General features: G+C 37.7%; 1 protein-coding gene across 13 annotated transcripts in view; it reads left to right on the top strand.

Moving 5' to 3' along the window:
• FRYL (FRY like transcription coactivator) overlaps positions 1-26,336 on the top strand; it is a 172,307-nt gene that overhangs the window by 42,393 nt on the left and 103,578 nt on the right. For all 13 annotated transcript variants that reach the window (XM_040595315.1, XM_040595281.1, XM_040595273.1 and 10 more), the window contains one exon: positions 26,032-26,231. In XM_040595315.1, coding sequence (XP_040451249.1) covers positions 26,112-26,231 — 120 coding nt within the window. In that variant the 5' untranslated portion in view covers positions 26,032-26,111. The remainder of the gene's footprint in view (positions 1-26,031; positions 26,232-26,336) is intronic.

Here is a 26,336-nt window from a genome sequence, read left to right as displayed (position 1 = left end):
TTTTTTTTTTTTTGCATGCCGCTGTGTAAAATTACGCTTTAAAAACAGGTTTTTAGCTATCCTTTGTGCTGGTGCAACTTGGCATAGCCATCGTGAGGGGTGAGCAAAGTGTGCTATTCTGCTTCCTAGTTGTCATGTAAGAGTATATATATATATATATATATATATGTGTGTGTGTGCGCGTGTGTATATTAATTTTTTTCATTTTCCTTAGGCTGCAGTTGTTTTAGTCTGATAAAGTTCTTTGCACCCTTTGCTGTCCAAGAGAGGTGCAAGTAGATGCTCGTCTCTGCGGAGTTATCAGATGCAGACGCTGTGGCTTAGTTCTGCCAAGCTCAATGCTCCTTTGAAGCAAAACAGGCGTCCTCAGACTGAGTGTTTTACAGGGGGTATTATTTTTGTTCCTCAGACACATTATTATACCTGCAAAAAGTGCCCACTTTGATCTTCTAAATAGCCCAGATCCAGAGTTTCTACCAACGCAGGCAAGGATGCTGCTGTTGGTAAAGACAACCAGTCTGTCCTCGGATCACCCCTGCACACATGCTTCAATGCAGGGTCTCGGGCCTGTGAGCTGCCCTGCACTGTGTAGCAGGCTCTGCTGTCGTAAGCACAGCAGCTTGATGACAGGATGCCAGGAGATGAGAAGGATGGTGTAACTGTACGTCAGCTATATGCCTTAAGTTTTTTGCATTTGTAAAGATTAAAGAAGTCGGAAGCAGGAGGTATCTGGTATCTCAGCTTTAAGTTATATTTCATTAATGGCTGTTTTGAGGTGTCTGGGATGCACAGTTTCTGCTATCCAACGCTTCATCAGAGTACCTCCATTGGGATTTTTACCCTAATACAGCATTTTTTGTTTCACCTGTCTTGTTTGAAGGAATTAGTACCAAGTTATATATTGTACGGTGTATTAATTGGTGCTTGGAGAGTATGCAGATATTTAGTTTGTCCTAATGGTTTATTCAGATGTGAGATTTGCTTTTTGCACTAACGGCTAATTCATGTTCTGGACTAATAACTTCTCAACTTATGACTTTTGAGTTAAAGCAATGGATGTTTCAAAACAGGCATCCTTATAGGGTTTGCTTTTCACTTTTTGCTCATCTCTTGCAGATTAACTGTATCTGTTCCAAATTATAGCTTGTAATAGTACTTGGTAGTTATTAATGTTCTTGCTGAAATAAAGATAACCAGAAGGATTTTTCTATTGTTTTATAGTAGCAGTTGAAGGTGTCTCATGAAAATGATTAAAAATCCTTAAAGTTGGTTTTATTAATGTATATAGTTTCCAAACTAAAGTAAACCATGGGATACATTCAGTTACAATAAATGCAATCTACAACTAGAAAAATAATTGCTGTATAGGTAAGGAGGTGAATTGCAAAATTTAGACTAGGTAATTGTCAGCTATACTAAGACTGAGAGTAAAAATAATAATAATACTAAAGGTTATCTGAGAAGAGGTTATATGTGATGCTGTTTTCTCCTTTATGTCCTCTGTTATGTAAGCACAGCGGAGGAAGATATTCCTGACTCTCTTGTCAGGAAGTGGTACTTGGATAATCTACCAACAAACTAATTTTCTGTGCACACTGATTAGGTAGATGGGGTTTATGTCACTTTTTTTTACCATTGCCACTCCATTTGTGAAAATTGCCATGCTGCATGTCTGCTCTGGAAGTGTGTGAGAGTTGCATTCTGACGGCTTTCCACTGTGCAGGCCAGCCAGGAGCAGCCCTTTCTGTGCAGCCTGTACTGGGTGTAAGTATTGTGATTCACATGGATGCCGAGTGAATTGAGCTGAAGTGGGCAAGCCAGTTGCTTCTTTTCTTAAAACGTTTTCCAATCAAGTGATGCAGTATGTGCAGAACAAGGAATTACACAATATTTATGTTGAGTATGTGTTTGGAAATTCAATAAATTCGTATGCTAATAAGTTACTTCAGAGAGGTTTTTTTCTGTGTTTTCATAAAAAAATTGTAAGCAAATGCTACTTTTTTATGGTTTATATGATAACTTCAGAATTTTGTATACTGAACAGCGTCAGAAGAGGAGTGGGTATGCTTGCATGCATATCCGTATACATAAAAATAAGCATCTGTAGAGAGTATTTAAGTATATAACAGAAAGGCAGCAGAGCTCCATGGGTCTGGTTAAGGGCTTGCTTAGCTGGCATAACGTTGCAGTGCTGGCTAAGGTTTTATTGTAGTTGATCTTTTTTCTTTCAGTAACAACAATGAAGTGACATTCATATGGCCTAGTTTCAGAATGCTATGTCTGTGCCAACAATTTTAGGCATTACTTCTTTTTAAATGGGATCAGGAATGTTCTTTTAATCCAACAGTGAAGTGAGGATGTTCCCGCTTAAGAATTGTTTACTGAAGTTGTGGATAGGATGGAGGCTTTATACTGGCTGGTCCTCAGGTTGCTTTTTTCTGTAGTATATAAGAAATCTTCATAACTTTAAGAGCGTTAAGTTACAGTATGGATTCTGTTGTTTAGTCCGTTGCAGTTTGAATATGGTCTGTTGAACCATTCTTCTGAGGTTTCTGATATTGTAGCAAAAATACTAATTTTGATTGTTACTTACATTGATTGATGTAAGAAAATTCTCTTATTTTGTCTAAATTTGTTTAAAAATAAGGAGGCCTGGGTGCCACAAAAATTACTTTTAGCAATGCAATATATGAGTTAAAAAAACCATTGTGCTGCTTACAATGAAAAGCATTATGTAATGAATACCTTTCTGTAAGATATGACATCTGTTTTAATGAAAAGTGCATGTATTTCTGGGGCTTACAGTCTAGGCAGGAACAACTGGTTTCCAGTGAATGTGAGTATGACACATTACTGCTTTCTTAAAAGCTCTTCTGTGTTTCTAATAATTACTTGATTAATAATCTTGTCCAGGTGAGAAATAAATAATTGTTTCTGGATAATGAAAAAGAACAAACAATGTTTTTATTGTGTTTCTAAGAATGAATACACAGCTTTCTCTTGCTGTGCTGCAGTTGTGGTATGTCTGTCTGCTAAACAGAAAGGCACACCTGTCCTGTGGGTGCTTCTCTGTCCTTGAACTCTTGTCCCTACCTTTTTCTGGTAAATCGGTGTTGCAGATGGTGCATGAGATTTTCATACAGTCTCGCTCATGTTGACTCAGAAGTCATGCATATATTTCAAGAACTCGTACAATGTAAGAGATCGGGGCTGCTCTTAACGTCACGCCTGCCAAAGCTACATCGAGGTCGTTGGCCTTGGCCTCTTTTTGGTAAGAGTTTGTGACAGTGAATTTCAAACTTACCTAGATTTGTGAGCCTGGGAACAAAGTTGTAGCAGGGAAGTGAGCTGTATCTGCCTGCACAGTAGTCGTTTTTGAAAATGTGTTATAAAATCAGAAAGAAATGGAGCAGCTTTAAAAGGAAGTGAATTATTTGAGCTATGGCTGCCAGGTGCTGACAACAAGCACGTGAAAACTGGGGAGAGCTACCTGGCAGATACTTCTGAATCACTGTGAATTCACTTTCTGTGAATGAAAAAAGCACTTGGAGTTAAGAATCGCTTACCTTCCCATAGGATTAGCTTGACTGAAGATCACTTCCTCCTTTACCAACCAAAAATGAACTCCTGGCTCTCAAGAGAGGTTCTGCTCTGATAATACAGTATTTAACAAAGTAGGTGTAATGGATTAATTTTTATCCTGTGGATTTTCATTTGATGGCAGCAACAAAACTGTAATTTAAATAAAAAAGGTGAAATCACCTTGCAGTGCCATGATAGGAACTTATATGAAAAGGGATCATATGAAGAACTGTGGAACAGGTGTTTTGTTGCCAGTCTTGTTTTTTGTGAGGAGATGGGGTGGAGTGTATGTGGAGGTGTGCACGGGTTTAGCAGAAGGACAGATTTGCTTCTTCTGTTGCAGTTTGTTCATGGATTATGCTTTTTAAAAGCACAATTTGTTAATATTTTAGAAATCATTATTGTATGATAAATTTTAACCTGTTTTCCAAGCAAGTGTTAAACTGCAAAGAAAAATAAAACCTGGGGAAAAAATAGGTCTGAGCTGTTACGTGATTTTCTCATCCAAACTGTCCTTTGGGGTAGCAGTTATCAGTGGCAGTACAGTGCTCTAGAGAACTTCCAGACATCTTTCAATGGCAGTTTTATATGCTAGTGGCAAAATCAGCGTTACTTCACAATCAAGAGAAATCTTATTTTTCATGACATACTATTTTTGATGCCTTTTAAAACAATAAAATAAATAAGTATGATATTTAGTAGGTGTTAACTTTATCCCTCCAATATTAAACATGCCAAATAATAATGTGTTCAATCTTTTTATAGAAAGCTTTTTGTTACTTGTAACCTTGACTTCAAAAAATCATGACAGTAGTTGTCTTGTATCCTGAAACTCCATAGACTGTCTCCAGAGAATATACCAATTCTTTCTTACAACTTCCAAAATTGTTTTGACATATCAAAAAGTGAAACCTTAAAATGAAAGATTAATACAAATTTATGGTAACTTTTGAAAAAGCTACTAAATTCCACTCTTTTTTAAAAAAATGTATTTAATTGTACTTTGTGATAATAAATGTACTTGTGGATCCCTGTACTGCGGAAGCAGCAAGTTTCTTTGCTGTAGAAGGGACAGGGCACTTAACGATGGCTTTTCCACAGCCTGTCAGTTGTCACAGGAAAAGCAAGTTTTTGTTAGTAGTTATTCAACCAATAAAATATGAATGTGTCTTTTTTTTTTTTTTTTTTTTTTTTTTTTTTTTAAGGGATTATGGAGGGGGACCTCTGTACTTGACCCTCCTTATGAACTTAGGTGGTCTTTAATGGTGGCCATTTGTGCAGTATATTTTGGGGCACATAAGACCATGAGTCATTGCATTTCCTGATACGTGGTGTGTTGGCATACATGCAACTAAATGAAATGTCAGTAACAGTCTGTGTAGTAAAATCTGCTATGTAAAAAAAAGATAGCTTTTATATTTATCTTTTCTTCAGGGTAGGGTTGAAATAACAAGGTCTATAAATGGATATAGGCTGGAAGGAGGCAAGAAAGCTGTAAGTAGATCACCCAAACTAGAGAAACCAATGTATCACTCTGAAACTGAAGAGCACCTAGTGTATATAAGTGAAAGTTCTGAAGCTGTCAGACTTTTCCAGTCCCACTCCATTAGGTGCAGGTCAAGTGAGCAGGATGAACATGAGGGAATTAGCCTAAGATGGCTGAGCTCATCACTTTTGCCAAAAGTGGTGGCTTTGCCCCTAGCAGTGCAGCCTTGTCACCTTTTCAGCTGCCAGTTGTGCTACTTTGTCTTACTCTTTTAGTGGGCTGTTTTGGGTCATTACATCAGCAGAAATTTTCTTGGGAAGGTGGAGAAGTTGCTGCTGCTGCTGTTTGTTAAATTATCCAACTGAATCCTCTTAAGGCAAGGAGGAGGTGGATGTGAGGACTTACTGTAAAAGAAGGGTCAGGACCACCTGCCTAATAGTGAGGCTGTCTTGTTTGGTGGGCGTGTAGGGGTGTCTCAGCTCAGCTGTCTTGCTGTCACGTGTTTTGCATAGAAGCCTTCTTTATATTTGCTTATTTTTCTTCTGCATGACTGAAGATGTGTGATTATTTTTTGGGTAGTTTTGGCTTGGTCTAGCATTCACTACTGCTAAATATTCATACCTAAATGTGTACTTTTTCCCTGCCTTATTTGTTTGATGCCTACAGTCTATTTTCTGAAACTCTTTGTGTAGATTGAACATAAGGGCATGGCTGCTTATTAGGGAGTGTATATAACCAGATTTGTACCAGTGATAAGCAGATAAGGATATATGATGTTTTGGGCCTTATTTTGGACTTCTCTGTGTATCAGCATGGAAAATCTTGAACTGTGGTGTTTTTTGGGTGGGTTCTTTTTTATTATTTTTTGAAGATTGTTACGTGTGCGGTTCTTCATATTAATTTTTAAATAAGATGCCTGCATTGTATTAAGTACATTATGTGTTGAGATATATTTATTTTCGTCAGGCATGGATATGCTCGAATGAACTTTCCTTTGGGACGTTCTTTCTATAAAAGCAATATACTTTTTGCTAAACACGTAACTAGGTTCTGTAATGATTGAAATTGCAGAAGAGAATGCTTTTGAGAGGAGAAGGTGCCCCAAATGCAAACCACTCTGTCAGCTACTGTTGGGTCGAATAAACTGCATGCTGTGCATGGACTTCAGGAAAACTCCAGATAAACCAATTGCAACAACCCATATCAAATACCCTATTTCTGCTGACTTTTTTTTTTTTTTTTTTTTTTAAACTCTAGCTTTGGCCTTTTGTGTTTGAAGGGGAAAGGTTCAGACACTAGAGATTTAATAGCATTTAAGAGATCATTGACAAAACAGAATTTGTTTATTTAGAAAGGTGACTGCCAACTTCAGAACACTATGTGGAGTAAAACTGTTGTTTGCTGTATTATATCCTGTTTGCATGTAGTTACAGGTTTTCCCCTGTATGAAAGAAATATTCTTCCTCATTCCTCTACAAAGAGTAATGATGCTAGTCAAAGGGAGCTTTTAAATTCTGTAAGGTACAGTGCAAATTAAAGAGTGAATTTGAACTTGAAGAGAAAGAGGTCATTTTTAAATCAAAAGGGGCACTCAGAACCTCAAAGACGCTGGGCCATGCTACTACAAATACGAATTAAGTGTTTGAGCTCTGATGTTCCCACTTGCCTGTGTGAATGTCACAAGCAAAGGTTTATGTTAGTAGGTCTGGTAGAAAATAGTTTCTGGGAGAAATTTCAGAGTAGTTTACTGAAATATGATTTCTATAATATGCTGCTAAGCTACAATAACAGAAGAAAATAAAATGTTAAGGCATATAATTGCTTTGTTTCAATTACTTTAATATTAGAATATTAATTATTGAAAAATGAATAGAAAGAAACTTTATATCACCGACTTTGCATTAATAAGTCTCATTATACAAATCCAGGAGTTTTTATGGCCCAATCAAGAAGTACTTAAGACACAGTGATGGTCAAGAAGCTGGAGGTAGAAAATGTTTCAATACAGCTACAGAATTAACATGTGTTATGACTCTTTAATTATTTTCGCCAGATTTTAGACTTGATGCCTTAAGTAGGTATAGTTAGAACAAACAAGAAAAGCAACATGTGTTGGATAGATTTTTCTTGGTTCAGAATGAATACTGCTAATGATTATATAATGCTTTCAAAGTAGTAGTAGTAGAAAACTACAGGCATGTAAAATTTTTTCCTCACTCTTTGCCTTTTTCTCATTCTTCTCAAGAATCTGAAAATCCAAAGGGGAGAAAGAATACATTTCTTTAGATTCACATAGCCTCAGAAACAGACCACTTAGAGCTTAAAAAAACAAGCACTCCAAACTTCTAAAATAAAAATTTTCATTTAAAACATTAATATTGATAGGGTTTTTTTCTCAAAAATTAGATCAAGTTCTAGAAGTAATTTCTCAAAGAGATCTTGGGAAAGCACAGCATGGGAAGTATAAATGACTCCTCTGGTTCTGCCCATCAGGCACAGTTGGCACATGATTTGGGGACATTTTCAATTTTACTTTTTGAAGTTCCCTTTGTAAGCAATTGCTACAGACCAGAATGCTGGTCTAGGAAGATGTATGAACGCCTTAAACCCTTGCAAATCAATGCTAACTAATAAATGAATATTGGAAAGAGTTGTTATGTTTACAGTGCTATCAAAGCAGAGTAAGTAGCCTTAGGAACTGTTGGTTTTCTTCCTTTTGCTTTTTTAATTCATGATCCATGTTTGCTTCCTTTGTTCACGCTGCTGAACTAGAACTTAAGATCCTCGGGTTAGGAACTGTCACGTTTGGGAGGGTGGCGGTGCACCAGGTTCACTGGTCAGTAACGTCTCAGCAGCTCTTAATGCAGCCAATATTGGGCTTAGAAAACTGAGTGTCTGACATCTCAGTGGAAACCTGCCTCCTTTTTCACTCTAACATCTTGTTTGTGCCAGTTGTCAGCAGGGCGTAGTAGTTGGGCCAAATATCACCAGATTTTTACTGTTCTTTCAGCTACAAATGAGGTCTTGTCCTGGAAAAAAAGAGGCTGGCAACTGGCACGCTGTTTTCGTGACAGCAAGGCAAAGAAAGAAGCAGGCTAGCCCGGATGTACTGACGTTTGGCTGAGAAGTTCAAAGGTGTTTTTTTTATAGCTGTTTGAGACACTGTGGCCAGAAACCTGTGGTAGATTTAGGGATATTAAGGTGGAGTCGTGCATTGTTCTGCTTATAGGGGTATTCTTATATTTGAACCTCCCTCTCTTCAGAAATTAACAGGATAGGAAAAGAGGAAGGAGGAATCCAGAACCTAGAAATTCCCTAGCAGAAGTGCATGGATGAGAACGATTTTTTGGAGTATTTTTTTCTCTTTTTTCTTCTTAAATAATAATTTAAAAATCCTGAAAGGGTACTTCAAGCTATAATTATTCTTCCACAGGAAAGAAGGTAAATGTGTGTTGCTAATTCTGAAAAAAATATATTAAGCAAAATGATACGAGCAAAACCAGGATTCACAAATGTGGCAAAAGGTGACCAAAAGGAAAGTGATTCGGCTGTTAAATTTTCCTAGCATCTGTCACTGTAGTAGTGTTCAAAGGTTTGTTTGAATTATTTTACTTTTTTAAAAAAAAACTTTTTTTTTTTTTTTTAAATTTGTAGTTTGTGCCCATTTTTTATGGCTGCATTATCCCTTAAGGGGATACTGTGACTGGAAAACTAGAGTGCTTGTCTTGGAGAGGATAAGGGAAACAAGAACATAACTTGTTTAACCGAGGAGGCGAGAGGATGGCAGGACAGGGCCTGGGAGAGCCGTAGGGAGGGCACAGATTCTGCATTTTTGGAAGCAAGCCTGTAGGATTTCACTATCTAAAACGTCATGAAGGATGTGAATTACGCTGCCATTGAGCGTGAAAACTTTTTGAAGTATATTGAGCTGAAGTTCAACCTCAGTAAAACTGAATATGTGCCAAACTGGTGTCTTCCTGGAGGTGCAAGTTTTCAGAATTAAAAAATAGCATGCTCTACTTTATTCTGAAGGCCTGAAGGGAGGAAGCAGTGATTCCTTGGTTAATTTTAGTTTAGGTACTGGTTTATTAGATATATTCTTGCACTTTTTTAGTTCTTTGTCAAGCCTTCATATCTCTTCTATACTTCCTAACTACTAAGACCATTTACATTCATGGTGCTGAGAAAAATGGTGTGAAGTCCTTGAGTGCTATTTGGTTTTGGTTTATATTTGCAGTTTTGAGACTAAAGTTACAAAGACTGACTGCCAAAAAGGGATTATGAATATTGGATAGCTTTAGCTATTTGGTGACTGGGGTTGGTGATGGAGACCCATGAAGGTGTGGAAGAGCAGCTGTGCCATCCTGATGGGATTTCCTCTGCTGGGATGTAGTTCTGGGGAGCCTCAGTCCCCGTTCCTGCTGCCTGGGAGTGCTGCCCCGAAGCTGCAGGCTGGGCCTGAGTTAACCTTCTGCGTTAATGGCACTGTAATTTCTGTGTGCTTTGCATGTGTCTTGCCTAAAAAAGTCTTTGTGAGAGGGGGGCGGGATATTTCTAACCTTTGAATGTATCAGTCTGCCTTGTTAACACGAGGGATGTTTGCTCGTGTGCCACCTGCCTTACGGCTCTACTGAGGTGGTGGAGCCTCGTGAGGGGTTGCAAGTTTTTGTCAGCATCTACAATTAGGAAAAAAACCTGACAGATTTCTCGTTTCCTCTGTTTTCCTGTCCTGTGCTTCTTGCTGAGTGCAGCTGCTTTAGCAGGGTATTGATAATGTATTTCTGGAGATAAATCACTGCTCCTCCCCTTGAGCTGTGGCTGTGGATTAGCAGTGCCGAGCGGGTCAGACTGCCTCCTGTTCTCCAGCTGCAGAGGAAGAAAACTGTAACCTCATTTCTTGTGTGGGTCTAGCAAACTTATAGTCAGCTCAGAAGGCAAGTGGGCTTTTATAGCATGATTAAAACAGCCTGGCATTGTGTGGTGTTGTCAATATGTGACCATACAAACTTAAATACCATATCGTCAGGGAAGAAGATGAGCGATGAGCTCTGGATGGGAAACTCCAAATTTCTAGGTCACTGACTGAGAGTGTAACTCGGCAGAGGCCAGAGCTTGTTATTGTTTTGTGGTTTGCATTTGGTCTCCTTCCAGGTATCGGGACCAGAGTGCTCCCAGCTTTGAGGCCCTAACCCCCGACTGAGCTCCACAGTCACCGCACAGTCCCGCCACAGCTGGACCTGCTTCCCAGCTCTCTGCTTCTGCCCCTTCAAAAGTTATTCAGTTGTTAGTCTAGTCTGTGTTTTATTACTGCAGAACGATTAATGAGGTAGTATTTTTTTACGATACATACAGATTGTGCCTGTGTAACTTTGTTATACTGAGGAAGCTTGAGGTCAAATACCTTGACCAGAAAAGCTGAGATTTTCAGGGTTGAGCAGGAATAGTGGGGCAATGCATAAAAACGGTTTTGGTAATAGTATACCTGAGCAAGAATGAAGCAAGTATTGCTCCATTTTCAAAACAATGCTACCAGAATATTTATGTGTTAGAACTTGGGAGGTGGTGTCTTTGGCTAGCTGTCTGCGCTAATTCTGGTTGGTAACCTAAGTGACCTTATTTTTTTTTCTTCATGTAAGGAGCGTTATGGATTATACAACCATTTTTTGTGATATCCTCTACTAGGAAATTTTACCCTCTGTTCCTGAAGAGGGCCAGACATTGAGAATTTTTAAAGCAGAACCTTAATAGATTCATATCTTTCTTCTAGTGTATTTCTTCTTCTTTTTGTATTTGTGGTGAACTGTGTAGTCTTCTAAATGCCACTCAAATACTGCTTTTGTCGTTAATGGCCAAGCCATAGCCATATTAGTGCATATGGTTAGATGCTTAGTTACTTTTCAAGCCTCAAAACCTGGTAGTACTCAAATGTTCTGAATGTAGTTGTGATAGTTGTCCTAGCTCCTTACAGGCTGCTTTCTTTAAAATATGGTTTTATATATAAACATATTTTTATTCCTGTCTGTCAGCATGGAAGTCTTCAGAAAAGATTTTACCATACTTCATTTTGTAGGTGAGCATCTCCTTTAACTTTGCTGATAGACTGTGAATATATTCTGTGTCTTCCTACAAAAATAGGAATCCTGCTATTTTAATTTTTCTCAAAAAACAGCGTAGGAAATACTGTTGCAACATTGTATAAACCATGTAGCAGTTGTAAATGTAAGACCTTATAAGAGGGAAAGGAGATGTTACTTAAAATAAGAACTGAGGGGAAGAAGGTTTTCACTCGCCCTTATAGTCTTTTAAGCCCCAGAGGCCAGTCCAGCAGCTGAGCACCAGGACAAGGGTATTCATGGTGTCTGTCCAGCAAAATGGCACCATGATGCTTGTGTCCAGCTGGTCTGGAATCCCTGGCCATGGTATGGGAGGTGAGGATGCCAGGTGCCACATTCTCCTTATGTCCCGAGTTCCTCTTTGGTTGCCAACAGATTTTGGATATGTTTTTGGAACTGACAGTGATCAGTGTCTCCATCCTGTCCCACCTCTGTGAGTTGTTACTAGTCATCATGGTTCTTTGTCTCCAGGTCTGGGTGTGCTGTGAAATCACAGGTAGATATGTGGGGGGTGGGTGTCAGGAATTTTCCGTCACCTGCTTCACCTGGGTGCCGTTCATACAGGCCATGCTGGGAGCCCCACTTTCCTGGGTGCCTCCACAGCCAGACCTTCCAGTTCATACCAGTCTGAGCCTCTTGAGTTACAGTTCTCTGCAATGCTTTTTAGAGCTTATAAGAATGTATTGAAACCAGGTAAATGTTCTTATAGTGGAGAAAGCAAACTACTTTCTGAAATAGATTAGAATCAGATAAAAAGTTAAAATGAAGGTTGAAGAACACAGAAGAGAAAAGCTTTTCCTTTTCCCTTTCAATTGTAATACACACAGCTGAAATCTTAAATGAACAATTTAGCCATGTGTTTTGGAGTTCCACGGAGAAGCATATGATAACCTATTTTTATTTCAGATGTGACTAGCCTCCTCCCCTGGAACTAACAAAGAAGCTGTTAACTCTGAAAGCTTGGTGTGTTTATGGTGGCTAAGAATAGCACTGCATGGCACTTAGTATTGTCCTCTTACAGAAGTCCAGTTCAGGTGCTGGCTATGTCTGCATGGTACGTGAGATTTTTTTGCCAGGTTTGTGCTGTGCCCTTGCACTTTCTCTGAAGGCTTAAATGCCTGAAGGCTGTCATCTCTTTTTCTAAGGAGTTGCACAACTTCAGATTCTTGCTAGTTTGGCTTAGTTTTATTTGCGGTTAGCATAAATAAATTTATTCAGAAAGTCTAGTTAGAAATACAAGTGTCTTATGCTAACTTTTAAAAAAATATTGTTAGCTAGGGCTTCGTGTGAACTCGGCACTACCTTGTGCTGTTAGAAACGTAAAAATTGCTGAGGAGCCTCAAAATACAGTTCCCAAACTAACCACAGGAGCAAAACAGATTTGTATAACTGACCTAGTGAACAGTCCTGAATCGTCTGGATGTTTTCTGATTTTCATATTCATCAAATGTTTTTTCCCCCCAAGAAAAAATTAAAATAGGCATTCCAGACCATCACCAACTCAGCAGCTGACATTGCTGTTTTTCTGTAGAGTCTGGTGAACAAAAGGCCCTGGCTTTAAAGAGTACATTTGGTAAACAGAAAAACACAGGCAGCTACACCATATTTAAAAACAGAGAATTTACAACAATGTTGTAAGATATGTATGTGCCATCACAAGTCTATTTATGCTCTAGTTGACAAATAATCAACCTCTGCTATGTACTAACTTGTTGGTTAGTTGTACTGGAAACTAAAACCCATCAGATTTGAATTTTCAGAAGAGCTGATCCCCTCAGTTCAGGGCAGAAAACTTTATTTAGGGAATATGTTCAGGTATGATTTTTTGGTTGGTTGGTTTTGACAATTACGTTTAGATACTTACCTGGATGTGGGAAAAAATGGGTTTTGTCATGTTGTTTTGACTCCTCAGCAAACTGTAAGAATATATTTTGAAAGTGCTGATTATTTTTTTTTAAATCTTTTCCTAAATTTCTTTTCCTCCTCAGCATGTTTGTGTTAAATGTGACAGATTGAGTTAGTCTTCAGAGGTTTATTTCCCTTTTCAGTTCGTATGTTCATATGGAGGATTACTAGGCAAAACTGACAGAATTAGAACGTAGAACAGTTGTTCTTTCCTGAAATTGATACTTAATGCATGAGACTTACTGTAACCCTGATCTGTGTGTGCTTGAGCATATTCCAATGCTCAAATGTATTTGTTTATTCTCTTTGTTTAATCTGTGTGTGTATATCTAACACTTCAGTTTTCAAACCATACCTCAATATCAGAAATACTGTTATAATATTTGACTGCTTCACTAGGCAGTTACTTACAAAGATGTGAAAATGCTCTGTAAATGGACCTAGTCTGGGCTAATGTAATGTTTGGAGCTTTAATTTGTAGAAATATTTTTCATCTGAAATATTAATATGCTTATACGGAGCATATAGAAAGAAATTAAATTAGTTTCTTAAGATTTTTTTAAAATAGGTTGTTCTTTTTTAATGATACATGGTTTGAAGTTATTGGTTACTTTATAACTGATGCTCCAGAGTCCTTTTCCAAAATAGCTTTTTATAGCAAGGCTGCCAGTATTCATTACTTTTTGCATTTATTCAGGAAAGGTATCGGTTTGACATTAATGAGGATAATTGAGGATAATGAGCATAATAAGCATAATGAGGAAAAGTCTTCTGCTACTGGAAGCTGAAATTGCCCTCTTCTCACATGGAAAGAGTAAGCAGGCAGTGGTAGGGGGGGGTTAAACAAACTAGTTTGGGTTGTTGTACTTGGTGAGAGAACTCTTTGCAAAAGCTGTTGGCTTCTGACACTTTTTTTGGAAATAATATAGAGCGTAAATTTGTTGAGCATATTGATATTGTTTTTTCTTTCAGTACAGTGCATCGATAGGGTTTTCTGTATCCTTAATTCTTCAATCTGAGGATATGGAGTTTTGTTTTTCCAGAGAAATGTGGGTTAGGAAAGATGAGAGTAGGTATTTAAGTTTCTTTTTCTGTTTGCTGGTTAACAAAGGCATGCCTGTGATCACTTTGACCTTGTTACTTGATGCATTTTTTGATGTGTGGTGTATATGTATCTATTAATACGTTGAAAAGAAACAAAACCTCATCACAGATGATGTTTGTGGTGACAAGTGTTAATTTGAATTGTCTGTGCTGCCCATATATCAGTGTGTTTGTATTCCTTTGATGGTATATCCTTGCCTTAATTTTGGTTTTTTAGGTACTACTTCTGAAAGCTTCTCTTTCTCTTCACGTAATTAGTGTACCTTAAAAATGGTATCTTTATTCAGAGTAAGTTCACTCTCATCATTGCTGTGGAAATGTGTGCTTCCTTAACTTGTAGAACAGTGAATGTGGAAATCTGGAATAAACACTACCAAATAAAATTCCCTTCCATTCTCTTTCTACTCTTCTAGTCCCCGGACATGACTAGTATATCTTTCCACTGCTGCTTTTGCCTCCCTTATGCTTTTTATTTTAACATCACTTAGCCAAGCATTGATGTAATGTTACTGCCTTTGTTAGCTCATGCTTAACATAGGATTCAGAGTGCCAGTGTATTTCTAGCCTGGTGCAGTGTTCATTTTGATAGCCCAGGAAGGAAAAAATGGATTTCTCTGTTAGCAGTAAAAGTTCTGCTCTCTGCCCCGCTTCCCCCACCTTCATGGGCTGAGCAGGGCATGCCTTCCATACTAAGCAGGAAAGGTGTGGGGGAGAATGTGTGCATGCAAGGTTACCTGCAGACTTATCTGTCACTTGGGAAGTTGACTGTCATTCTGTGACTTTCAAACTGCAGTCCAACACCCAGGAGGGGGAATGAAAAGAAACCAAACTGCCCCCTAGCAAGCTTAAAATTGCTCAGTAGGAATCTGCACCCCCCTTGGAAACTTCCTCTTAAAAAAACACCTCTCTGCTAATGGCAAAATACTGCAAAATACCGATACAGGTGGTAGGATTATACCTATCTGCTAGGCTGAAATGGATACCTTATTTCTAGGCCCTTATCGGTGAAGTTTGGGTCAATGCTGCAGCCAGGCTGGGAATCCAGCAGTGAGCCATAGTGTGGTGTCACTATTTTTAGCTATTATATCATCAAATAAAGTTGTAACTGCTCGTCTTTAGAAAAAAATTGATGGCATAAATCATTGGAATTGATGCCAGATGGCTAGACATCTGAGCCAAGCTCTTTCCAGTTGTCCTTCTGACTCCAAAAGTTAGAAGCGAAGGAAAGATGTGTGGTGCTTTCATGTGTTAAGGTATCTTTGCTATTACATGAATCCACAGTACTATCTAAAAGCATGAAAACCATGACTGGTATGGTGAAGAGTCTGAGCTTTTAGGCCCCCTTGAAAGGCAGGGAATACTACTAGCTCAGACTTAGCAGTGGCTTGGTTTACATTTTCTGAAGGGCAGGTGGAGCAGAAGAACTAAGCCATATGCTAGTCTATCCTTGCTCTCCGTACTCAGAAGGAAGTTGTCTTTATTCCTGTTGCAGTAACAATTTTAAATAAAAAATGTGTCAGATAATGCTCTTCAAAAACGGTAGTGTAAGCCTTTTTTTTTTCCCCTTTTCAATTTAATCATGCTAGAATAGAATTGTTTCTGTGTTTCATCACTGCTAAAGGTATGACTTAGAATGCTGTAGAAACCTAACATTGAGATATAGGAGGTAAAGAAGCATTTTTAGGGGTTTTATGCTTACATGGTTACTCTTGAGGGAATACAAAATTTGTAAATGAGTGAAACTTGGCAGTTACATATGCTCAGTTGTTAAATGTTTCAAAATAAACAGATATCAGGATACATACCTTTATTACTTGACAACACAGCACTAATACTTTGGTGCTGTGCAAAGTATTTTGACAGTAGAGTCATGCTAAGTCTTCACAATGACTACTGAGAAAGAAGACAGTCGGTAATAGATGTGTGCTTGGGGGGGGTATCTGTTCTCTGAAAAGTTTGGAACTTGATTACAGAACTGTTTTCCAGCAGAAATTCATGTATTAAATCTAACTTACTTTATTATATGTGCAGCTTTAAATTTAATTGAAAGCTACAGTTGTATGAAACTTTAGGACAGTAGAAGCATTTCTGAAAATTACCATTGGGAATTTAACTTCTAGCCCTGAACCTTTACATTCCTGCCATTATCCTACTTCCATACGTGATGGATTATGTTCTAGGTTGTGGACAGATGAGAGAGAGATTTACCCTTTACATTCTTTTAAGCTGATCTTGCATGGCAACAGCTTTCTCACTATGAAGCAAAGTAGTTAGGAAGTACACAATTGAATAAATTTTATGTCTTTCTAAGTGAAGGTTTCTGTGAGTTAAAAATAGGATTTTTAATTAAAATGATTTGTGTGAAGAGGCTTTCTATTCTGGATGTTTTTATAGAAAATAAATTACATGAACTATGTTTTTAATGGTCTGTCACTTTAATGGTCAGGATTTCCTGATGGCATGCCATAATCAAGAGTGACTGGGCAGGACTTGAGACAATTGTGTTCAAACAGATTTCCTCTTCTCCTTCTAATTTTTATGCTTTAGTACATTGTTTTCCAATGTGTATAGTTTGGTCTTTTGGCATCTTGTGCTATCAAAACTATTTTTTTGTTTCCCCCCTTTTTTTTTTCTTGTCTGATAATAATCTACACTCATCATCTGCCATAGAAGGCTCTATAAAGCAATTCACATAATGAGTTGTACTTTTTGCATGTGCTTGTAGCGATTTCAGCTGGTATGCCCCATCTGTGTCCTAGCTGTTAGGTTGTTAAGGTGGATTTTTGTTTTTTAAATGTAAATACATAAAATAGGTCCTACATACATCTTAGTGGGGTTTTTATTTATTTAATTTTAAACTTCTTGTCTGTAAAGGTAGTTGCTTGCACCATCGATGGGACATTCTGCCCTGCCATCCCATACTAAGTTAGAATGACGTAGGATTCATCAGGCGAGCTTCAGCAAATACGTTTGAGACTGTAGCTTGTAGCAGCCTTTGCTGCTCTCAAGTCCAGCATTCTCAGTGAACAGGAAGAGCCCAGAATGACTGATAGCCTGTTTCTGACTGGCTGCCCTGGATGTCCTGACACTGCCCTGAATGTCAGATCTGACCTCTTTTTCAACCATTAAATTTCTTAATAAAAGTATTTGTGTTTTCTACCTTCTGTAGATACAAAATACCTGCCCATCTGATATATGGGACTGTACGTGATACACATGGCTGTTGTTCTTCCTGTTCAGTCACAAATTTCCAGAGGAGCAGGTTCTCTATATAGAGTATGAGGGTAACGTTACTTTGCTAACAGTTGTTAAGGGTTGTTGGGATTCTTTTCTTATTTTTTTTTCAGCCCAAAAGAAAGCTTTGCTTAGGGATAAACACTTAAACTGGTATTTTGCAATTGAGTAATGGTGCTGCTTTTCACAGATGAGAGAGTTTCAGATAGGTTTTGTGGGGTTCCTCCATCTCACCTATGCATAAAGGTAAGAGGAATGACTAGCATAGTCCTTATTTAAGAACTGGCAAAGCCAGTAGGATTTACTTGGAGAAGTTCACAGCTCAGTTTCTCTATTGTCATGTGTCTTGAGTTTAGGCAAAATAAGCATTTAAAAAATTATTTTCCTGATTTTATCTCTCTGATTTATTTTATCTTTCTATTATAGAGTTTCTGGGAAGAAATAATACACCTTTTTTATTTTGAGACTTCTCAAAGTAAAGTAGGGAAGAGACTACAAGATAGAAAGTCCTTTACAGGGGCTAGAATGTTTGCTGGTTAGAATTTGCTCAGCCATTAAAGCAGCTAGGCAAAAAGAATTTCTTAGTTTCTTCACAATACTTTATTAAGGAGTGTCTGAATATGAGTATGAAAAAGGGGGAAGGGTGCTACGTGGCAGAGAATGTAGCAGAAGGTCTCTAGAAGATTTTGGTGGTGGGGAGTTTAGAAGCAGGAGAGAGACCTTTCAAAGACTTGTCTATGTTTGAAATGCAGGGGACTGACTTCGTGCATCTTGACTTTGTTTGTAGATGTGGAAAAGATGGAGGAGAAGTTTTCTTCTGAACTTAAAATTGATTTTTATTTTTTTAAAATTAAAAATAACAAACCCCATCACTTTTAAGTTTGAAGCAATATTACCAAAACTTATTTCTCTTTCACTTTCTCACTTGCAGGAGACTGGTTAGATTTCTAGAAAGCATTATGCCAAATGAAAGTCTTGAAATCTACAGTTTATGAATGAAATTCCTTCCCAGGATATCCTTCATGTTTTAGCCGTATACTTAATCAGGTACCTGTTGAAATAAACTTATCTTCTGTTTATTGGTGCAGCATTCATTTATGTTTCTTTGCTCCAGAGCTTGGATGAATGTAATATAAACACATCTGAAGGTCTTCAAATAAATTGTTGATAGGGAAATGTTTCTACTGCTGAAGTGAAATGTAAGTTCAGATTTAGACATGGAGGGGAAGTTACCGATACACATACAACTTCCTCTCTCTGAAAGGTTTAACTTGGCTTTGCAAACGTTGCACTGAACCATACTGCTGAACTAAGCCAGGTCTAAGCCTGTTTCTACTTCACAGGTGGATAATCCATGCATTTTATTAACGTGACATTTCATAAATGCATGACAGAAGTATGAGCTACCACTGCTGGTTATTTAATTCCTTTCATCAAATTCACATAAAATCAGTGAGAGAGGTGAATAAGAATTTGCAGTCTGAGCTTTTAGTGCATGTGGCTTCTTAATGGGATAATGGTTCTTTGCCTGTTCATGTAGTGTAATTGGACATGTGGAGCTATGATCTTTGTTAAACATTTTTCCAAAGATAATTCACTGTATACTATAATCCAGAGAAAGGAGAGAGAATGCCATACTTTGTGTCACTGGATAAATTAGTTGTATAGTCTGTATTGAAACCAACAGGGTGTTTGTTCATCAGGGACTATGTAACCAGACTAAGATATGAGAAATATGGGAGAAAGAGCAGATTTTTTTCTTGATTTATGTATATTCTAGTGTATTTGGAGTGATGTCAGTTTCAACCACTGTGTTTATATTTGTTGTGTTACTGATCAGTAGATGTATATTACATAAAGCAAAGGAGTATCTAAGTTATGCAGTCTGTGAAAATTTGTGTGTTCAGTGGCCCTTAATTGATAAATAATTTCACTGGCAAAAACTGTGGATTTTATCCACATTATTTAGGTTATCTTGCAAATGGTATATGACTATGGTATCAGGAGGTTGCCGTGCCTCTCCTTTCACTTTCGGTTTTTCGAGGTTTTCATACCTCTATCAAGAATACTATTTTTATTAGGTACTGTTTTTTAAACATGTCTTAAGAATTATTCAAAAAATGGCATCTGACAGAAATTAATTATATTGAGAATAATACACATCACTGAAAAAAGGGGAAGAACATTTTTTGTATAATGAAGTGGTTAAAATAAGGGTGTTTTACTGTAATCTATTAGCACAGTTTAAAATTAGTAACATTTTGTTGGTAAATGAGTGTTCATGAAATAAATGGAGAAATCTGGATGAATGCAGTATAATGCGAAAGTATCCACCATTTCTGCAGACTGCTGACTCCAGCACTTGCGTGATGCTGGCAAACCAAGGAATGAGCCAGAGTCATATGTGCAGTGGTGCTGGCTGTGCATGAGATCAGCTGCGGTTCAGTTACAGCTAGAGCTAGTAAGGTAGTAATAAGTCCAATCTATGAACAGACACCATTCACTATCACTAGTGGTACATAGTTTGGACAAAAAACAGTGTAGTAGGCCTGGCTGGTCTGCTGTGCTGTCACATGCTTCGGCAACCCAGGCTGGGTAAATGAATAGCAACTGCATCCTCCCATCACTATTCTGAAAGCAAATCCAAGAGATAAAAGTGAAGAATGGATTTTTCTTTATATTTGTCTGTAGACTGAGGGCTAAGATTTGGAGTGTGCATCTGTTATTAGAGCAAGTGTTGTCTTCATAAAGGTTTTCATCATTTCTCTTGTTCAAATCGTGAGGCTTTTCCACTGATAGGAGTAAGGAGACTTTGGAATAGAAACCTGATGTTCTACAGGAACTGTAGAACTGTGAAATAATGATAGAGTTTTTGAAGAAGTTGTGCACCCTAGAAAACAGACTGCTGGTCTGGGAGGCAGGAAACCGAAGTTTAACTTTTTGGTTCTGCTTAGAATTTCTTGGGATGATGCTGGATAGGTTGCCATTCCTTTTGAGCATTGATGTCCTTATTAGGAGAAAAATAATGATTCCTTTGGGAAAATAACTGAAGATTTGTTGCTATGAAGCACTCTAACAATTGTTACAGATGTGTTTCCATGTATATTAATATAATTTCTGTGAAGGATGAAGTGTTCTAGATGTTTATCAGTGTAGAAGACAAGGAGCTTAATTAAAATACCTTTAAGTAACCACACAGATCATATTTTCAATCTTGAGGAGGTTTTGTTTTGCCAGTGGGACATGCAAACCCTATTCTGCAGCAAGTATCACAGGAAACTTAAAAGTAACTGTGATATTATATGTGCTGCAAAAATAATAATAGAAAGCTTAATCATTAAATGTAAGCTGTGTAAAATGATTTACTGCCTTAGCAGTGAACTTTAAAAATAGTAACCAAGCATATCATCTGCTTGATGAAAACTGTGGAGGCCCTATCAAAAATGCATTGAGTATCCTTATTTTCTGTTTGGATACCTTATTTAAAAAACATAAAATAATTCTAGATGTATTTTCAGGTATCTCAAAAGTGGGGAGATACCTGATGGAAGTTTTGCTTCAGTCAGACCAGTCCAACTTCTTGAGAAACAGCAGCAGCTGAAAGCATATTTCAGTTGTAGGAAAAACGTGAAAAACTTACTACTATTTAGAACACATGTGAAGTGTCAACACTTGGCGAAGTGTAAAGTAGTACCAAAAAAATTGTATGAAAGCTAAAAATCATTGTTTCATATTAGCCATGAAGTAAAATGCACTCATAGACTGTCACAGGCTGGGATGTGTTCGTTACACTTTGGTACCTGCTTTGTGTGTTGGAATCCTGAATAATCTTGTTGGTAAACAGGATACTACTTACATCTCAAATACTTGATGCATTTGGGCTATACAGAGAGAAGCAGGGTGACAGAAATAAGTAACCTTTATGGACATTTGTGTTAACACGAAACACAACATTGTTTCTCATTTAGCATTCATCTGGGTGTGTTGCCTTTTGACACAGGAGTATGTTGTCTGTCTAATTATCCTTTGTATTGTTTTACTGTTCCTTCAAACTATCCAAACAATTTGGTGTGGCCCTAGCAACCAAACAATATTGTTTAACAGATTTCCTATGGCACTTGCTCCCAGATTTCCCACATAGCACTAGCTTGCATCAGAGCAAACAAGCAGGATATTGTTTCAAGTGAGTAACAGTCAGTGTTTTCAAGCAATTTATGAAAGTAGGTGAGGTTTTTTTGAACTGTTGCAAGTGGTATGATTTTTTTGTTCCAGATTTCATCTGAAGTTCTGTAAAATGGTCCATGTTTTGAAGCTTCAAAATAATTTTTGAAACTCTAATTTTTTTTCTGGAAGCTAAGAGCAGAGAATGGCTTATGCTTTGATGGCAAAGAATAGTAGAAAGAAATTATTTAATCCTGTCCTGTAATGAGATTTTTTTTTTCCATTAAACATGCTATTTAAAATACACTTAGACCCTTCCTACGGTGTTACTGATCGTAAGTTCATGAGTAAATGAATCCCACTGAACATAATTATACCAGATAACAATGTTGTTTGACCTAGTTAAGAAATCTGATAATAGATTTTGACTTCTTTAAGGAACTACTATGTATCTTCTTATTAAACACAGTCAAGCTCCCTCCCCTTTTTCCCTCCTGTGTGGATTTTTTTTACGTAGCAAATAAACCCATGAACATTGTCATATGCAAGGCAAGAGTCGTAAATGTGGACTATTAATGCTGTCATGAATTGGAGTCCTCAGCAAGTTCATAGATAAAAGTAAATCCTAGTCTTTTATTCTGCCTTTTGAATACACTGGCATTTCAGCAAAACTAAGATAATTGTAATTCTCTCACGGCAGCATTTATAATTGCTTCAGTTTGACATTTTGCCCTTGTTTTTTGGGGGAGGTTTATTACCAACTGAAGAGTTTGTGCATGTGAACGCAGAGGTTAGTAACATGTACGACTGCAGGATAGTCTTAACTCTGCTTTGCTGCTGGAAGAGTAAAAAGGCAAGTGCTGTCCCTCCATTGACTTTTGTGTTTTGCTGGCATAAGCGTATGTGCAGTCATGTGGTGAGTGAATTGGACAACTGATTGTGTCAAAATTAACCTGGGAAAAAAAAATTAATACGTATGCTGTTTTTCCACTTCTCAGTTCATTACGGAGCTGCACGCTTATGTTCGCTTGCACAGGAGTAGGAGGCGGTACAGGGAAGAAGATGGCTGGCTGGGAGGGGTTGCATCCTCTGACAGGACTGCAGCTTATGCCATCTGAAGGGGGCTGTGTGAAACGTCCCGAGGAGTGGGGTCTGTGACATTGCAGACTGATGTAAGGCAGTCCTGGTACCACATTTCCCTGACTTGATGGTTGTGCCCTCTGCTTTGCCCTGAAATTGTCGCAGCACATCTGGGAGCTGGTGTGGTTGTAGTCCAGTTGCTTCAATTTTTCTTGCTGGGGTTAGATTTTTGTCCAGTTTACCCATTCTGAGTTGATTTCCTATGTTGTCACATGAGGGGGGTAGGAGGATTTGTCTGCAGTATGCCTGGATTTAGGTCAGTCTAAACAGCATTTCCCTGATCTTGAAATAAATAGATTTCTTTTAACTTGGAAATTTCATCCTTAGTAATAGAGGCTGTTTTGAGGCTTTGGAAGTTAACATGCTAAGATGGTCTCTTACTCAGGATTAGTTTACTAACACGAAGTAAAGATAGTACTTTGAAGATGATCAGCTCTCAATTTTTTCCTGATTCTTAAATGACAGGGACTTTTTAAGGCAGTCTTTTGAAGATGAGACAGAAGTGTAAGCGTATTGTGTAAACACTTTAAGACTTGTCTACGTGAAAGCGAATCTAGATGTAGTTCTGGGTTAAGGAGCACATTAGTGCTTCTTAGTTTCCTTATAGAGAGAGAAGAGCTGGCTGAATACCAGCTTCTCGTTGTTAGGAACATGGACTGGGCCAGAGCTGTTGTGGCATGTTCCCTTAAGTCCCCAGTCCTGATAATGTGGGGACTGTGGCATGCTCCAGTAGGTAAGTCGAGAAGGAGCCAAAGCAGCTACTTTGCTAAGTTCCTTCTGACCAGACACAACTAATGATGTTCCCAAGGAGATTTAAACTTCTCGCATTTCTTTCCAGTCTATTACCTTCAGTATATGATTTAAAATAATAGAGTCCAGTTTGTCTGTTGAGTAGAACAGAGCTTTAGCTTTCTTAGAAATCTCACGTTTGGGATAGAAACAACTGTTTACTTAGAAATGTGTGGTATCTTTTAGGAGTCCTTAGGTACTTGATTTTTTTTATTTTGTTCGTCTGCATGCAGATGGAGATGAAAGAAGAGTTCTTCATAATCTGTGTATTGCAACATTTTTCTGTTTTGTCTGTCTCATACTTGGTGTTCCTGTCTGTTACCTGCTATGGCTAGGGTGGATATATTCCTTCTTTTTGCCTCTTCCCTCCTGAAACCTCTGTGCTCTCCTTCTTGAACACGTGCATCTCTCTTGTTTCCCGGGTTGCCTTTGGGAGTATTGGGGCTTAAGAATGACAAGAGTGCAGATGCTGGAGAATGTGGACATTGTGAAGAAAATTTTTTTAAAGCGCCTGACACTTTTATGCTTCTGTACTGAGGGACAAGCTAATCATCAGATATGGGATAAGAACAAATTCTTCTTTAAAGTCAGATGGTTTGGGTTGTCATTCTTCTTTTGTAGCATGCACTTTATTCTGTTTCTTAATGCCTTTGTTTACTTCCATCTAGCGAACTTCCACTACAGGGATCTAGAACGTTGTCTTTGATCTCCCATTGCCTGTGCTGTGTGGCACATGCTTTTCTGTGTCTTTTAGGACCTCTGTTACCAAGATCAAAGTGCTAGGTCAAAATGTTAGAGGATGTTCAGAAGTGCTTTATGGCATGCAGTGTGCATGCATGTCATTTTGATGTTGCCCTTGGTTGCCAGGAACTCAACTCTGCGACCTTGGCAAGTCCTTCCAGCCTTGAAGATGGCATACTGCCATTTATGTACAGGAAAAAATATGCACTACTTCAACTATGAGTTTGTACAAAAACTTAGGGGAAAAAAACACTACTACTATCATCACCTTATGCAAGGAAACCTTCCTTTTTGATTAGAGGCTAAGGTAGTTGTGACTGTTCTGACTCCTGCTGAATTTCTCACTTCACTAAAATGTTTGATAAATCATTACTTTCAATGGAAGTCGAGGAGATCTGTGTTACGTAAAATGTAACTTTCTGAACTGATAGAAGAAATTATGAAGAAGATGTGAAGTACCAAAGGTTTGGTTTTCATGGCAATCATTATTTTCATGGATGAGTTGAACACTGAAAAAATGTTTGAGCAAAACCTGTGGATAATATTTAGCTAATAGGAATTGCACATGTACAACTTGAAAAGACAACAGTTTTGCAAGTTCATCAAAATTGGACAAGTGCATCTCCTCACACTTTAACTGCAAAAAGTCTTACCTGAGCAAAGTGCAGTATGAAATACAATAAAATAGACTGAGACTTGGCTCCTTTCCTTGTCTTAGGAAAGTCTTACCATAAAAAGTTAACAATTCTTAATACCAATTCCTAATACCAATAAAAAAAGTAACATTTGCAGTTGTGGAATATGCTAGAGAAATATCAGACCTTTCTGGGTAGATCTAGGGCATCAGTAGAGATGTCAATATTTATTTTGATTTGCAGTGTGTAGGACAAGAATTGTAGTTATTTACTGTGGTTGGTATGTGTGTGTTAAACTCATACATGAGTTCTGATACTTGATTTTCAGTACTGCAGTTCAGATTGAGTGGCAGCTATGATAATAAATATTTTTGAGTTGTTAGGGAGGAAAATAATAACAAAGATGCATAAATATGTGTAAACTTAGTATATGACAATTTCAGTATAGAGGTGAAAGCAGTAATCCTTAGGGGGGAGGCTAATATATTCATTGCTATTTATATTGATAGATTCATTATTATTTCTGATAAGGAACAAGTTTTTCAGATTTGTGACTAAAAGGTAGATAAAAAATAGTTAGTATGACATATTTAGAAAGGGTTTGCGTTCTTGTTAGGAAAATAAGCTCACCAAATGTGCGAAGAGGGGCCAAAGAAGTATTTGTCTTGCACATATTTGGACACCAAGTAGAAACTTAAATTTCATGGATGATTCAGAAAAATGGAATCAAGCAGATGCTTCTCACAATACAAGGAGATAACTCTTTACATTGAACCTTTTGATTTTTAGTCATACTCAAACTGAATATACCAGTTATTAAAAGCTGTAATCTTTACCATGATCGTCATACAGTTGTATTCAGAAAGGGACCGTTTACACAGCGTAAGACAGTTTTTGGGGTTTATCAGTAACAAAAAATGAGTTACATTGTAAACCTTTATGCAACTTAGAGTTGAATTCCCCACCTAGTTAAAAAAAATATATTATTTTTGAATGTTATAGCTAAGTTGTTTCCTCCTTCTGGTTTACAGAATTTACTGTGTGAATACGTGTGGAGCATGGGAAGGTAAAGAAGTGACAGTTACTGTGTTTAGAAGCTCTTCTTTATATCTCTTTATTTTTCTTTTTTTTTTTCCTACAGCCTCCACACCACCCAGCAGAGTAAATAAACGCAGAGTTTCTCCAAGTGTTGTTTCCACCTGGGAAAAGAGAGGCATCATCATGTCTAACATTACTATTGATCCAGATGTCAAACCTGGCGAGTATGTCATCAAAAGCCTCTTTGCTGAATTTGCTGTTCAGGCTGAAAAGAAAATTGAAGTTGTAATGGCTGAACCTTTGGTGAGTCCTTTTTTTTCATAGTATCCCTTGAAATGGTCCTGCTTTTTTTCTAAAATAGTCTGATTTATCGTATGTATGGCTACTGAAAAAAAATGTCCCCAGATA

This window comes from Falco naumanni, chromosome 1, assembly GCF_017639655.2.
Source record: "Falco naumanni isolate bFalNau1 chromosome 1, bFalNau1.pat, whole genome shotgun sequence".
NCBI lineage: Eukaryota > Metazoa > Chordata > Aves > Falconiformes > Falconidae > Falco > Falco naumanni.
This window is presented reverse-complemented; position numbering and strand designations above follow the sequence as displayed.